The following is an 18,454-nucleotide window of genomic DNA, read 5'->3' as shown; positions in this document are numbered from 1 at the left end:
GCAATAAATCTTCCTTTATCATGTAGAGTCAAATTCATATACAAGAATAAGACTAATTGGACAAGGCGGTGCGAATTGGTGTGTCAATGGGTGCATTCTCTTTGTACATTACTACCTAAGTTTTTCTACTCTACAAGAATCTTAAAGTGCTGAAACCCTTTCGATATCAGGATGTTATTCAGAGAAATATGCCTTTATGCTCCTATTCTTTTCTTGGTTTGAAAGATAAACTTGATTTTACTGAATTTTCATTTAAAGATCTAGCAGTTTGCAATTGGTTAATCAGAATAAGTCATTTGGAGTTATATGTATTTACTTAATGTTATGTGGAAAGCTTTTTCCCTGCCGGGGGGAGTAGGGGAGAGAAGAGGTGGAATTAACTAATTAATATGAAATAAACCTTCCTATAAATTTTCCTTTAAATATTTGCTAAAATTGATACAAAAAGAAAGAAACTATAATGTATCTTAAATTCTTATTGAAATGATTTAGATTTTTTTTAAATAAATGTTAATGGCTAAAAATCGCATAAGTATAATCATTTGTTTATTTCCATCCCAGAAAAGTGTATGGTATGAGTGCTAATTGAATTTCCGTACGTCGTCGAAACAGGTATTCTGTATGTTACAAAACAAATCATTTGTGTTCATTCAGTTTCATGTATTCTGAAGGTATCCCTAATGTCTAAGAACATTTTCATGTTTAAAAAACACACTTAAGAAATTTTCAAAATAAAGATTTCACTGTAGGGCATGTTTTATGGCAGACTGATATAATTTGTATAAGTTGTTTTTTTCATGCATGCAAAAGCTCCAAACAAACAAGAAAAACTCCAAAACAAAGGGGGGGAAACAACACACATTAAAAATACACAAAGAAAAAAGTTGCTGAAGTGTTCACTACTATAATCTACCGAAGACTTTACAGCTCATAATATGTTCTTTATATGTTCATTGTCCGTAAAACATCATTCGTTGTCTGATATTTGTTCTCGAACATTTATTCATAATGATTAAAAGGCAGTATGTCCACGTTATAGTTTAAAGCTATCTTTTTTACTTATACTCTGAAAGCTGCTTAATCTGAGTTTTATGTTGTTAAAAGATTGTATAAACAGTTCAGTGATTGTAATTGTTCATTAATTAACAGTTATCAGTGATTTTTACTCGTATTTTAGCAATATTTCTTCTGAGATGAGTTCATATTGGATATATCAAAGAACAGATGATTCACCCCTCAGGAAAATTCGCCAAGGGATTGGGTTGGATGTGGTTTACCAATAATGTAAATATATTTTTAAAAGTATTTTGTTAATCAATACACAAATGTTCAAACAAAACATTATAACAAAGTTTATGTAAGTACACAGAATTTTTCTTCTTAGAGAACAGTATTTGATACTTTTATCAGGTAGCTAAAAGAGAGCAACATTCTTTGTCCAAAATACAAAAATGTTTGAAAGCTGCATTTGACTACCAATCTCTTATCAATTGATAAATATATCTGGTTGTTAAAACTAGAGCATATGGAAGAGAGCTGCAACGAAGAGACTCATGGCGCTGATTATTGGTATTCCAGAACCAGAACCGGAACCTGAAAGAAAATGAAACATATAACATTGCAACCGCAACCCCTAATGCTATAAATTCTTGCATTAACAGTTGACAACATCAACCACTAATGATAAACCGCCGCCTAATGATACAATTTTATCATTAAGCGTCGCGAATGCAAAGCACACCTAACGCTTAATGAAACAAGCAAAAAGCTACAAGGCCAACCCCTAATGATACAAACATTTTATTATTAAGCGTTAGAATTGCACTCTTAATGATATGATAACAAACCAAAATGTGAAACGCCATTTAAAAAAGAAATATCTAGGAAAGAAAGATGGATGGCATGACAATTTATCATACAGAAGAAAGATTTTATCAGAACATATTATCCAATACAATGTCGTATCATACGGAACAATACCATAATGTAACATATTGCACATAACAATATTAAATCATAATACAGTATCATATAATTAGTATGATACAATATCATATTATATGATATAAAAATAAGATTTTTGGATACCTATCATACATATTATACAATATTGCATCATATAATACATTACTATATAAAAGTTTATATTAGTATACAATATTGTATCATATAATATAATTAAATTTCATATTCTGCAATATCGTATCACATGATTCAATGCAATATCGTATCATATTCTACAATATTGTTCCATATGATATATTGCATTAGGGGTGTTATTTTTCTTCTTTAGAGCCACTAGATCAAACTCAGTTAATAAATCGTAATATACTTAAAATCAGTTAGAATATTGCCTTTGATCTGTGATAAGCCCCAAAAACTCATTAAAACACATACTTCAAAATTACTGTAATTAAATTCATGAAAATGCAACATAAAAAAATCTATTTCTTTTTTTACTGAGAGGGTGTGCATTATAAACTCCATGACTTCTTGCTTACCATTTAATGGGGGATACTGTGATAAGCAGTGCACCTATCCTCTTTTTAGAATTTTTAAAATGTTTCTCTGTTACGAGTAAATAAAATAAATCCAGATTCCTGCAGTCTCTCTAAAACAGTATTTGTAACAATGACTACTTAAGAGCCGTAAAGTACGGAGGAATCTAACAATGTAATAGATAAAATACATGAAAGCATCGTAAAAACAAATCAGTTATGTAATTATAGCAGAGTTAGCAAATCAATGCAGCAAAACAATTATATTCACGTGACGAATGTCCTTAAATTTGGTAGAAATCATCATTATGGATAGGAATCTATAAACTGTTTACATTTAATACCAATTTCTTTCCAAAAGTGAAATAACTGCAAAACTTATGCAAAAGGAGATCAATGATTCAAATTCAATTAAGGACGTTGTTGTCAGGATTCAAGTTATTGAATTAGGCTAAAAAAAAGTTTGACATTTAGCAAAACAGAGGAAATTCGGACTAAATTTTCAGATTTTGTTTTCCACTTAAATTTTTTTGCTTGAACTTTAATATTTAAAGTTAAGATTTTATTTGTTGCTCAACATAATTTTGCATAATTTCTGTTAGTGTTATCTCGCTTTTTCGTTTAGATAATAGTACGGCATATACTACAAAAATATTGAAAAATGCTAAAATAAGATAAAAGAACCATAACTCAAAATTTTGATTAGTGACCTCATATGAACTTTATGCCAACAAAGAAAGGTCAGTACCCTTAGTTTTATTCTATAAATGTTTTAGCATTATCCTCATTCACTTTTTTGTTATACTGAATCATAAGTAAGTAAGGATTTGAAAACTGATAGAGGAAATTCGGACTTGAATATCTAAAAAAAATGTGAATGAAAACTTAATACTTTATATCTTTATTAATGTCACTACCATTCATAAACTGTATTTCATTTGTTTAAAAGTTTAGCAATTTGAATTATTTTCACAATTAAGAAAATCTCAGTCATAGTGTAAAATTTTTAGGGATTTTTCTTAAATTTTTCAAAAAATATTTGACCATTAACTCAAAAAGTAGGTCATTGTTTTGTTTTATAGTGTCTTGTTTCTCGAAATTATTCTTATGTGCTGTCGCTCGTAATAATGAGATACATGTAAATGTAACTCGTTAAGATGACAAACACACCGGTACCCCGATACAATACGTCAGTGTCTCGTTTTAAGGAAGGCTTTTTTTCTAAGATATACCCTTTCTCTCCGGTACTTTCTATAAACTGCAGTAAAGATCACAATATTTGTTTCACAAATAATAGAAAATTATACTGAAAACACAATGTAAAGTGTGCTCATTTTTATCTAAATGACTTCTATTCGCTATGAACAATTCATTTACTGTATGCTTTTAGCGAATTATGAGAGAGAGAGAGAGAGAGAGAGAGAGAGAGAGAGAGATCAGCTTGAAAAACAGGTATATTGAACCAATGTAAACTAACACATGGCATGTGCCTTGTTTACAAGTAAAGAATTGTGAGCTCTGTAATTCGCTTATAACTATACGACTGACACTCAAATTTTAGTTTATCACTAGCAATCTTTTCTAAAGCATTGTAATCAATAAATTTTTTAAAAAGGTTGTTAAAAGGTGATGCCAGTAGCCAGTAATTGCATGCTACAATATTATTAGATAAATGCTTTATGATGACTGTCAACATCCAGTGCTTTCTGGTCGCAATATAATTAAAAATGTATACAAATGAATATCTAACTAAGACAAAAATTCAATTTTGAGATAATTTTTTTAGCCATGAATTGACTTTATCAAATGCTAACTAACTTTGTCAGACTAATATAATTAAGCCATTTATTACAAAGTAAGTCTGTTGATATAGTTTATTTCAAATTAAAGGGCTTGGGGGACAATACTTTACTTCTGAATATGACACTCATTTCTACTGTAATTTTGGAAATCAAAGCAAATTTGTTATACCGTAGCATAGATCGCTATTTCGTAACTTTTCCCAGTATATTTTAGATTAAGAGGTTTAAAACATACATATTGGGTTTAGATATATCACTGATGCTATCATTTAACGGATATAAAATAATTACATTTCAAATCATTCTACTGCTATTTTGAAAACCAGGGTGCATTAAATAAAAAAAACTGCTTTAACCTATCTCTACGTAAAGATGTTGTACTATTTAAGTTATTGTTTTAAGGAATTACTGTGCAAATATTTTTCAGTATTAATATTTCAATCAGACTAACGCATTTTAATGACATTCATGTATCATTGTAATTGTTTTAAAAGAATGTTATGTTCATTATCTCTTTACTAAAGAATTTAGTTTAAGTCAAAAGAGGACGCATATACAAGTGGATGTAGTCATGTACAGTACCGTCATAATGCATTATTAGGTTGGGAGGAGTTCTATAAATGATTAAAAATGCGATTTTCATTGAGTTGTATAGGTGTTTATAACGTTTACTTATATTTTATTATAACCACCATAGACATTAAAGATATTCACAACAAGCCGGACGTCCATTGCAGATCAGTGTTCTACATTTAGATATATTATTATATCATTTAGAGTGCAATTGCAACGCTTAATGATAAAAATGTTTGTATCATTGGGGGTTGACCTTTTAGCGTTAGGTCTGCTTTGCATTCGCAACGCTTAGTGATAAAATTGTATCATTAGGCGGCGATTTATCAGTGGTTGATATTGTCAACTGTTAATGCAAGAATTTATAGCATAAGAGGTTGCAATTGCAACGCTTAATGATATTTGTATCATAAAGCGGTGTTTTATCATTAGAGGTTGAAACTGAACTTTATTTATTTTACAACGATTGATAAACAAGTTCTACAACTTATATTAATATCTCTCGTTGGCACGGATGTTAGCGCGAGGGGGTCATTGTTATGGGAAGAAGTTAGAGGTTGATACAGTAAATACTCATTATTGAATAAATGTGTCTTTATATAATGTAATACTGAACCCAAATAATAATTGAGTTAACACTTACTGAAATATGATAAATGTAAATTTATGAAACTTAACAGTAAAGAATATGTTTTCTTACGGTTTATAAGTTAATTAATACAATACATAACTAGATATTGAGAGAGCATTTAAAGATCTAAATCTGTTTTTGTATTATGTCAAACTCGTTAAGTAAATGAAACTTTTTTGATCCAACTATCAAATTTTACTATAAAAAATGTTAAATATAGAAAACTGCTACTTACATCCTTTTTCAATTAATTTTCGTTTTGCTTCTTCCTTCTCTTCCTTTGTACAAGTGGGTACATTATTAATGCAACTCATTCCGCCCCTAAAAGCATAGACTGAAAAATCATTCTTATAAAAAAGGAAACATGGTGCTAAATATCTTTTAAAATAATAAATTTGAGTGTTAACTATATAACAAATTCATACTTGCATGCGGATGCGTTATCACTGGACACAACAAGTACACATGCATCCAACGCAACCTTACAGCCTCTGTTTTGAGCAGAAACACCTGGGAAATGTTGTGAATATGATAAATAAGCCAAAGTTTGGTTTTATTAAAATTCAAAGCATCCATTTCCATTTTCAGAAAATGAATAAACTTCAAATAAAATTTCCAGGTCATTGCAAACTATTTCATCCACACCTTAGGAAAAGTATTCGTTTCTTTTGTAAACATTTATTAATATTAGTCTACTAAATAAACTATTAATGCATCGTTCTGATTATAAATGAGACAAATAATAGAAAATAACCAGAAAACACCCTTACCCCTGTGGCTGATAGATAACATGGCCATAAGAAGAAGGGCAGGGATGAAAACCTTGTCCGAGGGAGTCATTGCTTTTATCGTACAGTGAGCGCGGTGATATGCTGAATCTGGTGATAGACTGGCGGGATGCAGCAAGAGTCTATTATATATCCTTATTCCACTAGGGGCTGGTTTTCTTCTACGATTTGACATCTGATTGGAGAACAAATCAACCAATATCGGTAAGATTTTTTATGGAAAGATTGTTACAAGAAAAAGTCAAATGCACACACACACACACACACACACACACACACACACACACACACACACACACAGAAAAATAATTTTAAACAACTTTTAATTTCTTTACATAAAAGAAATACGCAAATACTTAAAGTTTAACTGACAATGATACATGTATATAAAAAAAAGAAAAAGGAAAGAGAATTACAAATATTTGTGCAAAGAGTACAAAATGTGAATATGGCGTGTTGCTTTACAGAAACAAAAGTTTTTTTTTCGATATTAAACGTAAAAAAGGGCAATTATAAAGGATTTAAATGTGCATAAAGATATATTTATATTACAATTTTTCAGAGATCATCTGCAAATGGCTTTTATAATCTAAATATTCAAAGCTCATTGATAGGCTAGAATTTTTTTTTCATTAAATCTTCAAAAGTCTTCAAAATTGCTTCCTCATATTTGAATGCGGATAAAGATTTATTAAGTTGTAATAGGGTATTTTTTAAACTACCCACATTTTTGAATTGTGCAGATTTTACAGTCATATAAGATTTGAAAGATTTTTCAATTACATGTATTACGTATTTCTGCCAAACATTATGGAAAAACGAAAATATCACACCATCGTTCATTTTACTTAGTACCAATTTTAAGGTGGTATAGGACACCTCCATATTGTGACGTATTTCCGATCGAAGTAAATAATAAAATCGAGTATAGTTTCATTATTCTTTTCTTTCCCTAATTTGTAACCTAATAAGTTAACGCAATTGGTTAGAGCGTAAACTACGAACCTGTCAGTCATGAGTCCGAATCCTGCTTGGGCGTTTATAATTTTTACTTTTAAAACTTTTTTTAAAACTTATCTTTTCGTCAAAAATCGGGAAATTTTGAAAATCTATAAACGGTGAAAGTATTTTGACTATTGTGTTCTTTTATCAACATTGACAAAAACTGGTGTCCAATACCACAAGTTTATTTATTTCACAGAAAGAACATTATGAATATTCAGATACTAATAATTCGATCTTGAAAGGATATCAGCTAGCATTTTTTTGAGAATGGGATGCAATGTAAAGCTGTTTACGCCATAATTTGCGTCGGCGATGAATGAATAGCGGTGAAAACGTACGCATGTGTTTGTGTTTTAAAAAAACAGCTGTAAATAATCGCATTAAATAGATATATTTTCCGGACAGGAAACCAAGGTCTCGTTTTGAATTACAACCTATAACGTGACAACGACAGCTAAATTTAGACTAATTCGCTAAAATAAAAATGGGTAAAGGATCAACAGCTTCATTATTACTACATTGTTTCAAGAGGGAAAAGATAATTTCTTACGTAAAGCATAAAATGATACTATATACGAATACGAACAAATTAAAAACTAAGTGTGTATGCATTAAGAGAAGTATACCCTTGCATAGAACAAGGATGTGATTTACCAAAAGAGCTTTTTATAGTTTTTGCTAGTGTTCACTTAACACAGGCATAAGTAAGGGTATCCTCAATGACAAACCTAATGCACTAATAATGCATACACATGTAATTATATTTTCAAATCAATAGCTCTTAGCAATTAAACCACCAGGAAGGATATGTAAAGATCCATAAGCAAACAATGATAACAACCACTCTTCCTTTATCAATATTAAACAAAACGCATTGAACTCCTGATTGCAATATTTACAATTTCTATTTTGCAATACTTTGTAGAAATTTTCAATACATACATTAAATTTACTCAATCTTATTTTACAGCAAAACAATATCAAACTTATAAAATGAGAAAAAATCTTTGGAACTATTCATTTTCTTACTTTCTTTAGATTTTTTTATTGCTGTTAGAAGAGTCTTTAGATTTATTATTGGGTTCTATATATATATATAGAGAGAGAGAGAGAGAGAGAGAGAGGATATCTATATTGTGTGATTTTATATTTGCTTTATCCGTCGAGTTGAAATGGTGTATATATTCGCGAGGCTTGCCGAGCGAATATAACCATTTCAACGAGTTGGATAAAGCAAATATAAAATCACACAATTATAGATGTTCTATTTATCTCATACAATTTGATTTATATTATGAAGCTTTTGAGACAGTCCCTTGTGTGACCCAAATTGTTTTATTTTTTCAAAGATTAAAAACGATGATGCAACGTTGTGTTATGCGGCTATTGTGACCTTGCGCAATACAATTTAGTACGTAATTCCTGAGATAAATCTAACTGTTTTAATGTAAAGTTTCACTGAAATAAACCTTAAAATAATTTTTTAGCTCTAGATAATTTTTCTTAGAGCTTATTCACTTGATTAAATGGAAATTCCGATTAGAAGACTTGAATAATCAAGTTTGTTGACATAGGCTACACAAAGTTGCGAATGCTCGTTAGTTTGAATTGACTCGAACGAGGAACAGATGTTGATGCATGATGTTTAATAAAACAAACATTAGGCTAGCCTTATGATTCAAAATTGAAAATAGTGAATAAGGATGTCTACTGGTGGTGGAATAAAAGTCTCATGAAACATTATTTCGGTAAGTTCTTGTATAGGCCTATAAACACAACCAGAGCGCTCTGTTTTCATCGCGTCGTGAGGATGAACTCCTTGATAGTGTGTAGTTTTATAAACTTCACAAAGCAAATTGAAAGTTGGAAGTGGGCTAAATTTATCAAAAATCTTGACAAACAAGAAAAAAAGGGTCTTCCCCCTCACAATAGCCCCCCGGTTCCGACGCCTGTGCTACGCAGATATGTGTTTTCCTTCATATTTAAATTTAAATCTTTGACAAAATCAATTTTATATTATTAATTTTTTGTAGTATATATATAGTTATGTTGAAAGTACTAGCAAATCTTCGAAAATAGGTCACTGAAGCGTTGAAGCGAGGGGCTGTGTCAAAAGTAGTTCCGACCGGAAGTATTTGATATAGCATCACCCGTGTGATATAGCAAAGGTTTATCACACGGGTAATAACACGCTTTCAATAAATCGTGCCCTCTAGCGGAAGGGTTATCTACCTTACTTAGCGATGACGTCAAACGAGGATAAACGTAATTACGTACATGTATGAAAGAATATTATACACGACATAAATTTGCGTGAGTAATTAATATGTTTTGCAACGTTTTGTTGTAAGAAAAAATATAACAATAATCGAAACTGTTAACATTTTCCTTGTAATTGACTAATGTAATCGATAATTACGCTCATTAAATCAATATTATATAATATAATCGATTACGAGTCTACTTTCACTTCACCACACGTATGAGATAAATATATATATTAGTTTCCTAAGAGTTCTTACGACAAATCATAAGGAAATCAAGGAAATTTCAGATTCATTTTAAGTCAAACGTAATGGTAAAAATCAAAGCTATCTCAAGAACATCCTAAACTAAGATTCTTACATCATTATTACACAGAGATACACAAGGCTTAAAAGCCCTCTAAGAGGTTTCAAGTAGTTTTTATATAATTATGTGGAAAAAGTTCAGATTATTATGTTCGTCATTATATCATTTTGATAATTCATGGGTTTTTAATATAAGATTGCTTACATTATCACATGTATTCGTCAATTTTACATTGATCGCATTTAGATTCTTTAATAATAGTCTCATTAGATCCTTCAAACTTTTAAATCAAAAAGGCAATAAACACCACTTCCCAACCGCTAAATATTTTTATTTTTAACAATTATATATACCCAGAAAAATGTATCAAAAGAATTTGTTAGAAATTGAGATCAATTATCCAAATTATAGTTTCAAATATACGATGAAAGAAACCATTAAAGAGGTTCGTTTCTGTCATTCTTGATATCTATTTTATGTTACCTCTTGTCTGAAAATCCTGCATCATATATAACTTCTATTTGTATTTTTGTATTTTACAATACCGAATTAACCCTATTGAATACAATTGTTAAAAGAAAATTACATATTAACAGAGTTTAGTAAGGGAGTCTATTTTGTGGCGGAAGGTTTTCAAGAAGAAAATTTTCAACAATTTTAGATTATGTTACTTTAGCTCCTAACTTTTAGCGCAGACCAAAGTCCACATTGTTAGTTTTATTAATGTTGTTCTGAAAAAAGGAAAACATTAGAGTGTTTCTATCGATATATTTTAGCATATTTAGCTTATTAGAAGTCAAGAAAAAATTAACTCCAGTTTTTGCCTAAATTGAGCTTATTTCATGTCATATCTCATTTTTTTCAGATGTTACCCCTACTTTTTTTTAAAATTTATTTGAGACATTATATGTATGTCTATTTATATGCAAAGTTTTTGAAAGATGGCATGACTAATACTTTGTTTATTTATGTTATAATTTGATGACTCCAAATTTTGTAACAATCTTAACATCTGCTGTTATGTTCGTCTCGTCCAGCGCATTTTGTAAGTTTTGGACTGACTCTGTTAGTATGACAGTGTTGTCAGCATAAAATAAGATTAACAAGTTTACTGCAAACAAGCAACTCGTCCTCTTAATCATTTGTGATAATACTTAACCGACTGACATTTCTCTTATTCATAAATTTTTCTATATCGTTAATATAGATGGAAAATAAAAAAGATGGTAGGTTTTTTCTTTGACGTACGCTAAGGTTACAAAATAAAACAGGTTAAGTTTCGTTATTCAGTTTTACTTTTGACTTTATACTGCATGTTGTACATGTTTTTTTTAAAGAATGTAAGACATATACCAGTTATGCTACTTTACTATATTTTAAGCCATAAATCTTCGCGTCACACAATATCAAATGCTTGCTTGAAATCAGTAAAAGCACAAAACAGTTTCTTTTTACAATGCATTAAAGTTTGTGAAAAAAGCAATAGTATAATGCTATCCAGAGTAGAATAACCTTCCCTAAATCCAGACTGGCAACCACTAATTAAGTTTAAGTCATCAGAATACATTTCAAGTCAACTGCTTAAAACGCTTGTAAAAAGTTTACCAAAACAGCTTAACAAAGTAACCTGGATATTTGTTGTTTTTTAACTATAACAGCTGAGAGGAATTTTTCTCGGTAATAGTACTATCAAGAAAGTCACAACTAGTTTCCTCACACTCAACTTGGTCGCTTCATATTATTACTATCAGTGCTTTCAGTTTTATTTTATTCCGCAATTCTTACATATCATCAATATTGACAGCGTATTTACGAACTTGATCCGATTGATTTAAAATTTTCTAGAAGTCCCAACTGGTTTTTACTGTGGAGATTTTTAAAATTTATCAATGCTGTGTAATTATGAAATAATAATCTTTCTGTGCTGATTGAATAAATAAAATCATACTGATTTAAAAAATAATGATCGATCGTGTGTAATGAAAACAAAACGAGACGATTGAGATACCTTAACTTACTTAAAGATCTTTTTATTTTATTTTGCTTTGTATATCAAACCAATGCCTTCTTTAGCAGTTATTGCCCCTGGAAGTTGAATTTCATTAGAAATATTTAAGACCTTTGAACCGTACAGTTTAGAGACACTGGACTACTTGAAAATGAAGAATTACCTTTGCCCATCCAAATGACATAAAGATCAAAGGTCAAGTTGGATTAAAAATCATCACCCCAAATCTATTGACATTATTTTTTCTCGAATAACGCAGGGAAAGCATTCCTCGATTCTTTCAAAACAGAAATATTTAAGGAATGAATTCAATATTTACTTGTTTTATACGATATAAAATGGTTTGGGACAGTTTGTGTTATCTGTTTCAAACTATTTTATATCGTATAAAACTAATAAATATTAAATTCATTGCTTATAATTTAATTTTTTTACTCTTCATTGTAGATTAAAACGGTCATTTGACCTTTAAAATGACGTAAAATTGTACAAAATTCAAGCGGAAAAATACATAACCCACGTTAGCGGGTTTTGCAAATTTTTCTGCAATGATCGCTACCTTCATAACCCGCATGAATCATCAAAGAAAGCATTTTATTATTTATATTAACATCTTTCTTTTAAATTGATTGTGAAAAGTTACTAAAATTCACTAAATTACTGTTAATGTACATATGTATATAATGTAAGCTAGAAGAAACAACCTAATCGTCTCCTGTGAGACTTTGAGTCTGACATCTTCATGATTTTTCGTGCAGTCCGTAAGGACAAGCGCGTACAAGGCCTGACAAATCCCCCCCTACCCAGCGTACAAGGCCTGACAAATCCCCCCTACCCAGCGTACAAGGCCTGACAAATCCCCCCTACCCAGCGTACAAGGCCTGACAAATCCCCCCCTACCCAGCGTACAAGGCCTGACAAATCCCCCCTACCCAGCGTACAAGGCCTGACAAATCCCCCCTACCCAGCGGACAAGGCCTGACAAATCCCCCCTACCCAGGCCTGACAAATCCCCCCTACCCAGGATTTTGAAATGGCATATGAACATATAAAAAATCTTCACATTTGAAACTGTGCATCAGAACATGTACATGTATAATATAGAACTGCATTCTCTGACAAATTAATAATATACAAAAAAACATGTACTTGGTACTCATCTCCGTTGTTTTGATTGATGCTCTCTAAGCATTACAGCAAGATTTCATATCTGTGCTAGCGCTATTTTTATCCGACATTGTATGTACAGAACATGAATTGTTGTCATTATATAAATGGTATTATATATTTTTCTCATAATCGATAAAAAAGCAAAACACGTTTTACTTAAAGGCAAATGAATTTGAAATAAAAACGCCGTCTATACGATTCGAACACCCTCTCCGTTGAGAAGTATGGACTACGAGCCTCCGCCTATCACAGTGAGCTACGCTGACACATTAGAGTACGGGTGAATAAATTTAACTCTGACAATAATTAATAAAGTTAAACGTTTTTGGTGAAAATCACAAATTTGACCTATTATCTCCAATAAATCAATAATAAAAATCAAAATAAACTCATTCTTTAAATAAAAGTACTTTTAGGATGGAGTCAGGACCCATTCATACCTAATTTTGCAATTAAAAACGGTGAATGATACAAGATTTTGGCAAAAGATGATGTGCAGCTTAATTTGGAAACCAATACCTGTCGTGTTTATAGAATAAACGCACAATATTGACTTACATCGTGAAATTTATAATGAAAACAATGCATATAAGTCAAAAATTAATATTATAACTTGAATTGAAATTCTTTCGCCTTTATTGCTCCGAGTGGGGGATATGCAACGCCCCAGGGGCCCGTTTCACTAAAAGGCGTAAGATACGACGAAACTTAAAAAGATAGAAACTTGTCAATTGTGTTTGCGAGAGAGAGAGAGAGAGAGAGAGAGAGAGAGAGAGAGAGAGAGAGAGAGAGAGAGAGAGAGAGTCGTAAAGTATTCAGGCATATTGATCTTGTTAAGTGACAAAATCACACAACAAAACTTACTGAAATGTTTTATTTGAAAGATATATTTGATGAAGCATATAGGATATGTTCATTCAAAATAATTAACTCATCAGCACTATTTTGTTATCGATATCTACGGTGATTTAACCATGCTTCGAACACCCTTGGAATTTCTATTTTGATCAATGGTCAATTATGGCCCGAGTATAAATATTTTTTTATATTAAATTTTCTGGTTTCCTCTTGCTCTATCATTGAAAGGAAATCAGTGAATTTGTTACAAAAATAGAAAATATAGCGAATTAATGCAGTAATGAGGTATTTAACCATGGATTGGACAATATAAAGCAAGCATCGAACAACCATACAACAGATACTAAATATAACGAAATTTTAATATTTCATGCACACACAAAAAAACCAAAAAACAAAAACAAAAAAAACGAAGAGACTCGAATAATTATATTTATTTCTTTCATATAAAGATTTGTGTCAATGTAAAATGTGGAGAAAAAATGATTAATTCCAAGTCTAATTTTTATTTTTACACAATTTGTTTCCGAAGTTAGTTTTTTTCCCGAATTATTTAAGTGAACGGGTACATGCAGATCATAAGTGCATGCACGTTTATTTGTAAATGTTTCACCAAAGTTATCAGATCCAAGGTACAGATGTATGTGTCAGACGTGTGATGGACTCAACATAAACTACCCAAGTACACTTACATGTGTCTTTAGTATATTGAACGAGGCTTCATATAAATTTGATGTTAATAAAGAGTAGGTGTATGTAGCCTACGAAATAAAATATATTTAATCTGGAGTCAGTGTTTTGCATCGGTTGTATGATAAATACATTATCTAATATTTAAAAAAAAATTAGGGACTTTTGACGACTCTAAAACATAGTTGGAGCTTTCATCATATTTTGGTATTTACATTTTAACAATACTGAAAATACTTTTGTGATTAACCTTAGTTTAACTACCTAAGATAACACCTTTTATTCACCAAAAATTAAATAAAAAAAGAGGAAAATATCAAAGTCAATAACTCACTTAGTGAGTTTTAAATTTCAAAGTATCCCGCTCACACATATTTTGCGTGGAAGTTGGGGGGGGGGATGAAATGCTTGAAATGCTAGACATTTCTGATACAAATATACCTTTGTACTACGTGTGCATCATGTAAACATATTTTCTGCATTATTCATTGCCCAATTTACTAAAAAATATGAAACGTAAATCAAATTATTGAATAAAAATAATCGAATGAAATCTATATATCGATTATCTAAATATGTCATTTTAACATGTAAACGGCAAATGCAAATATAAAGAATGTGCATAAAACATGGTAAGAAAGTTTCTATTCGAGAATTGGTACCACCTATCAAAAGCCTCCATTTTCTTAATTTCATATGAAATTAATAAAATTTACATGACAAATTGTACTATTTAACATTACGGTCAGCACCGATATTCTCAGCAACAAAATTAGCAGTCAATTCCTGTTTAGGATAATTACATATACATGCAACATATATAGAAGTACTGCAACTAAAGAAACTTTGCACACTTATTTGTATATATTTATATTAAACTTTAAATCCCGTCTGGAACCAAAGAATTGTCCGAGGGTCACAGTTTCAACAATTGAAAATCAACAACGTCAGGATGCTGGGACGTATGTAATATCATAATTCATACCATTGTTGTTCTTGTGAAGTTTTTAGATTTTTTCTATGTTAAAATTTTACCCATATAGTAACCCAAATCTACTCCCAGGGATCATGTGAATGTGAATCTGCACTACCTGATGATGGATTCACACAAGTGTCAGCCGTTTACGGAAAATGGTTTCTGGTAAGATTATTTACAAATGTCAAACATTTTCAACAATTCTTCATTATCTTTCCCTTGTAGAAAGACATTGCCTTCTTTTTAAATTCTATTAAATCCCCTTTACAAATGAATTATTAAAAGAGGCTAACAAATACTGCAGACGGACGGGGGACATATCGATAGACGCCGGACAAAAAGTGATCAGAGAATCTCACTTCAGCTATCAGCTTAGTTGAGCTACCATAAAAAAATCAAACCCCCTAATAAACAAACAAAAAACAAAATGAAACAAAGAATACAAAATAAAGGAAAATATTAGCAGAACAAATTCAGGTAAAAATTTTAAATATTCTGGCTTGTCGCCTTAACAACGGTTTTAATTCTTCATGAATGATTACTTTGTCGCAAAGATATTGTAATGATTATTATAATATATGAATTTGACTTTTAAACTCAAGATATCAACTACTGTTTTTACAGTCTAGTTGCTATTGTACACTTCTACAACACAATCATGTCTGTTTCAGCACCTCTTCATAAGAAGGTGACGGTAGATTGCTGTTGTTCACTGAGAGAGGTATGGGGAGATATGAGGTGTGGTCTGGGAGACAACTGGTACTCAGTCGGTGCACCGGACGGAGGGTACCCGGCGAACTGATTGAACGACCGTGCTGGTGGGGTATAACCATGTGGAGGGTTGTTTTGTCCTGAAACTGGTTCACTTCCCGCTAAGGCATCCTGATTTCTATGGTTATCAACTACAGGTAAAATTATAAAATACTAATCAATGCAAAGATTGTAATAAACAACTAAACAATAGCAAACCCCATTTTCATGAAATATCCCCTCACAGAAAAGCTAGAGACATCCTCTTTCCGACAAGAGACACCCCCTTACAGAAACAAGAAACAAGAAACATCTCCTCACAGACAAGAGACATCTCCTCACAAACAAGAAACACCTGGAAGACTTACCTTGATGGTAATGGTGGACGACCTTGGGCTGCTGATTCTGTCTATACGTCACTACTCGGTTCTGGTTCTCCATATCACGCGCTTTCTTTAGTCGGATACAGCACACAGGAACAACAATGGCCACCAACAATCCCAGGACTCCAATGATTATGGCGACGTATGAGGAGGAAGAGGTACTATTGTAGTCTGCAAAATACAAAACAAATAAAACTCCAGTAAGATCTGCTCAGAGACTTCATCACAACAATCTGTATGACCACCTCCTCCTCGTCATCACGTCATCGCAATCATCGTCGTAATCATCACATTTACAATCCAATCATCGTCATTGCCTATGTGTAGATATTGACTTTCTTCATTGCGGATATTTTGCATTCTCATAAAATATTACGAATTTGCATTCATGTATCTATTTAATTAAATAGTGTATGCTTAAACATGCTTATAGCATTGTGATGTGATGAAACATTAAGGTTTTTATGGTGGTATTTCGTATTTTTTACCGAACGAAAAATCTGTGTTCTGCTCCCGGCCGCTGTAGACCGTGTACGTCACTCGGGAGGTCTTCCTCTCCAGCCCGTCAGAATTCATCCTAACGTACAATCTATCGAAAGTGCAGTACACTGGAGTCTGCCCGGGCGAGTCATTGCAGTCATACAACTGTAAAGAAAACCGCCAACATTTTATTATAAAGTTAAAATTTATAAACGTTTACGTGTAGTTGTAGTGTCTAGTTATGAGTTTTATTAAACGGGAGAAAGAAACAGTCAAGAACTGTAATTGGCCCATTAAATAAAATTAATTTGTTTACATGTTTTTTTTTAAACAGTAAAGATATAAAAGTATTATTTTCACGATAGGAAACGGAAATTTTTGAATTCGTGAGAATATTCAACCGTGAAGCAATTAAATAGTACATGCTTCGTATAGATAAAAAACAAGACGCAATTTTATTTAAAAAGATTTGGTCATACGTTGTCATACCTTGGAGGGACTTGCATCGTAATCGCGGACCCTGTATTCGAGTCTCTGGGAACATTGTAGTTGGTTCTTTATTAACTTTACACAAACTTCTCTCTGTTGACTATTGATGCTGTCCCAACCACTAAAAACTAAGTCCTGACAAAAGCTGCTGGCAGTTGTGGATGTTACATGAGTTATAGTCAAGTTTTCTTGTGGGGTCAGCGTAAAGGGCCCGTCACAGCTCCCTTCCCCAAAAGTTACTGAAAAATACAAAATTGACACTGAGAAGTGACTTACACGACGAAGAGTTACCGTTACTGAATAGAATAATTCCAGACATTTTTTACTTAATGTCGAAGTAGACTCCATAAATAACATCCATAACAATATATATATCAGCGAGATCCGATGGATCATATTAATTAGTAATTCTAAGTATCTGGATTATCAAACTGCTGCATTATAAAACTACTATATGCTGTTTTGGTCAGCCACGGCGAAAGCAAACATTGAAGAGTGGTCGTTCTTTATTCCCTCTCTTTGGGAGCGGATCGAGAATTTTCATACATGTTCTGCTTTCAGCTGACTTGTAAAAGGTCTGTCAAGAACCTTATCAGTGCTATCGTTGGAGTGTATAGTCAATATGAATTTCGTGAAAAATATCTATCTATTTAATTCTATTGGTTCAGTTTAGATATTTGGACATGTTAAAAAATAAAATAGATAAATAAATGTACCTGACCAGATCTAGATAAAAATTTGAATAAAAAATTGCCCACATGCACTTTTGTTGACATGCTCTA

General features: G+C 31.6%; 2 protein-coding genes across 2 annotated transcripts; both read right to left on the bottom strand.

Moving 5' to 3' along the window:
• Positions 1–806: 806 nt before the first annotated feature.
• LOC105330947 (uncharacterized) lies at positions 807–6,427 on the bottom strand. Its single transcript, XM_011432898.4, has 4 exons — positions 6,275–6,427; positions 5,930–6,014; positions 5,740–5,825; positions 807–1,593 (listed from the first exon to the last, which is right to left on the bottom strand). Exons 1-4 carry the CDS (start codon positions 6,342–6,344, stop codon positions 1,517–1,519), a joined length of 318 nt encoding a protein of 105 aa, XP_011431200.3. The 5' UTR covers positions 6,345–6,427; the 3' UTR covers positions 807–1,516.
• Positions 6,428–16,108: 9,681 nt separating this feature from the next.
• Positions 16,109–18,181, bottom strand: LOC105330948 (uncharacterized). Its single transcript, XM_011432899.4, has 5 exons — positions 17,999–18,181; positions 17,673–17,911; positions 17,192–17,348; positions 16,689–16,874; positions 16,109–16,472 (listed from the first exon to the last, which is right to left on the bottom strand). Exons 1-5 carry the CDS (start codon positions 18,066–18,068, stop codon positions 16,249–16,251), a joined length of 876 nt encoding a protein of 291 aa, XP_011431201.3. The 5' UTR covers positions 18,069–18,181; the 3' UTR covers positions 16,109–16,248.
• Between the last annotated feature and the right edge of the window lie 273 nt (positions 18,182–18,454).

This window comes from Magallana gigas, chromosome 2, assembly GCF_963853765.1.
Source record: "Magallana gigas chromosome 2, xbMagGiga1.1, whole genome shotgun sequence".
In the NCBI taxonomy this organism is placed as follows: Eukaryota; Metazoa; Mollusca; class Bivalvia; order Ostreida; family Ostreidae; genus Magallana; species Magallana gigas.
The sequence above is the reverse complement of the archived record's forward strand: the minus strand, read 5'-3'. Positions and strand labels throughout refer to the sequence as shown.

Bases quoted from the DNA above. Each gene is read 5' to 3' on its own strand.
- LOC105330948 (XM_011432899.4), bottom strand. From the start codon at position 18,068: ATGATCCATCGGATCTCGCTGATATATATATTGTTATGGATGTTATTT. The intron at 17,912-17,998 runs GTAAAAAATGTC...TGTATTTTTCAG, and splicing joins GGAGTCTACTTCGACATTAA to TAACTTTTGGGGAAGGGAGC. The intron at 16,473-16,688 runs GTAAGTCTTCCA...TTTTACCTGTAG, and splicing joins CGTCCACCATTACCATCAAG to TTGATAACCATAGAAATCAG.
- LOC105330947 (XM_011432898.4), bottom strand. From the start codon at position 6,344: ATGACTCCCTCGGACAAGGTTTTCATCCCTGCCCTTCTTCTTATGGCC. The intron at 6,015-6,274 runs GTAAGGGTGTTT...AACATTTCCCAG, and splicing joins GTTATCTATCAGCCACAGGG to GTGTTTCTGCTCAAAACAGA. The intron at 5,826-5,929 runs GTATGAATTTGT...CTATGCTTTTAG, and splicing joins GATAACGCATCCGCATGCAA to GGGCGGAATGAGTTGCATTA.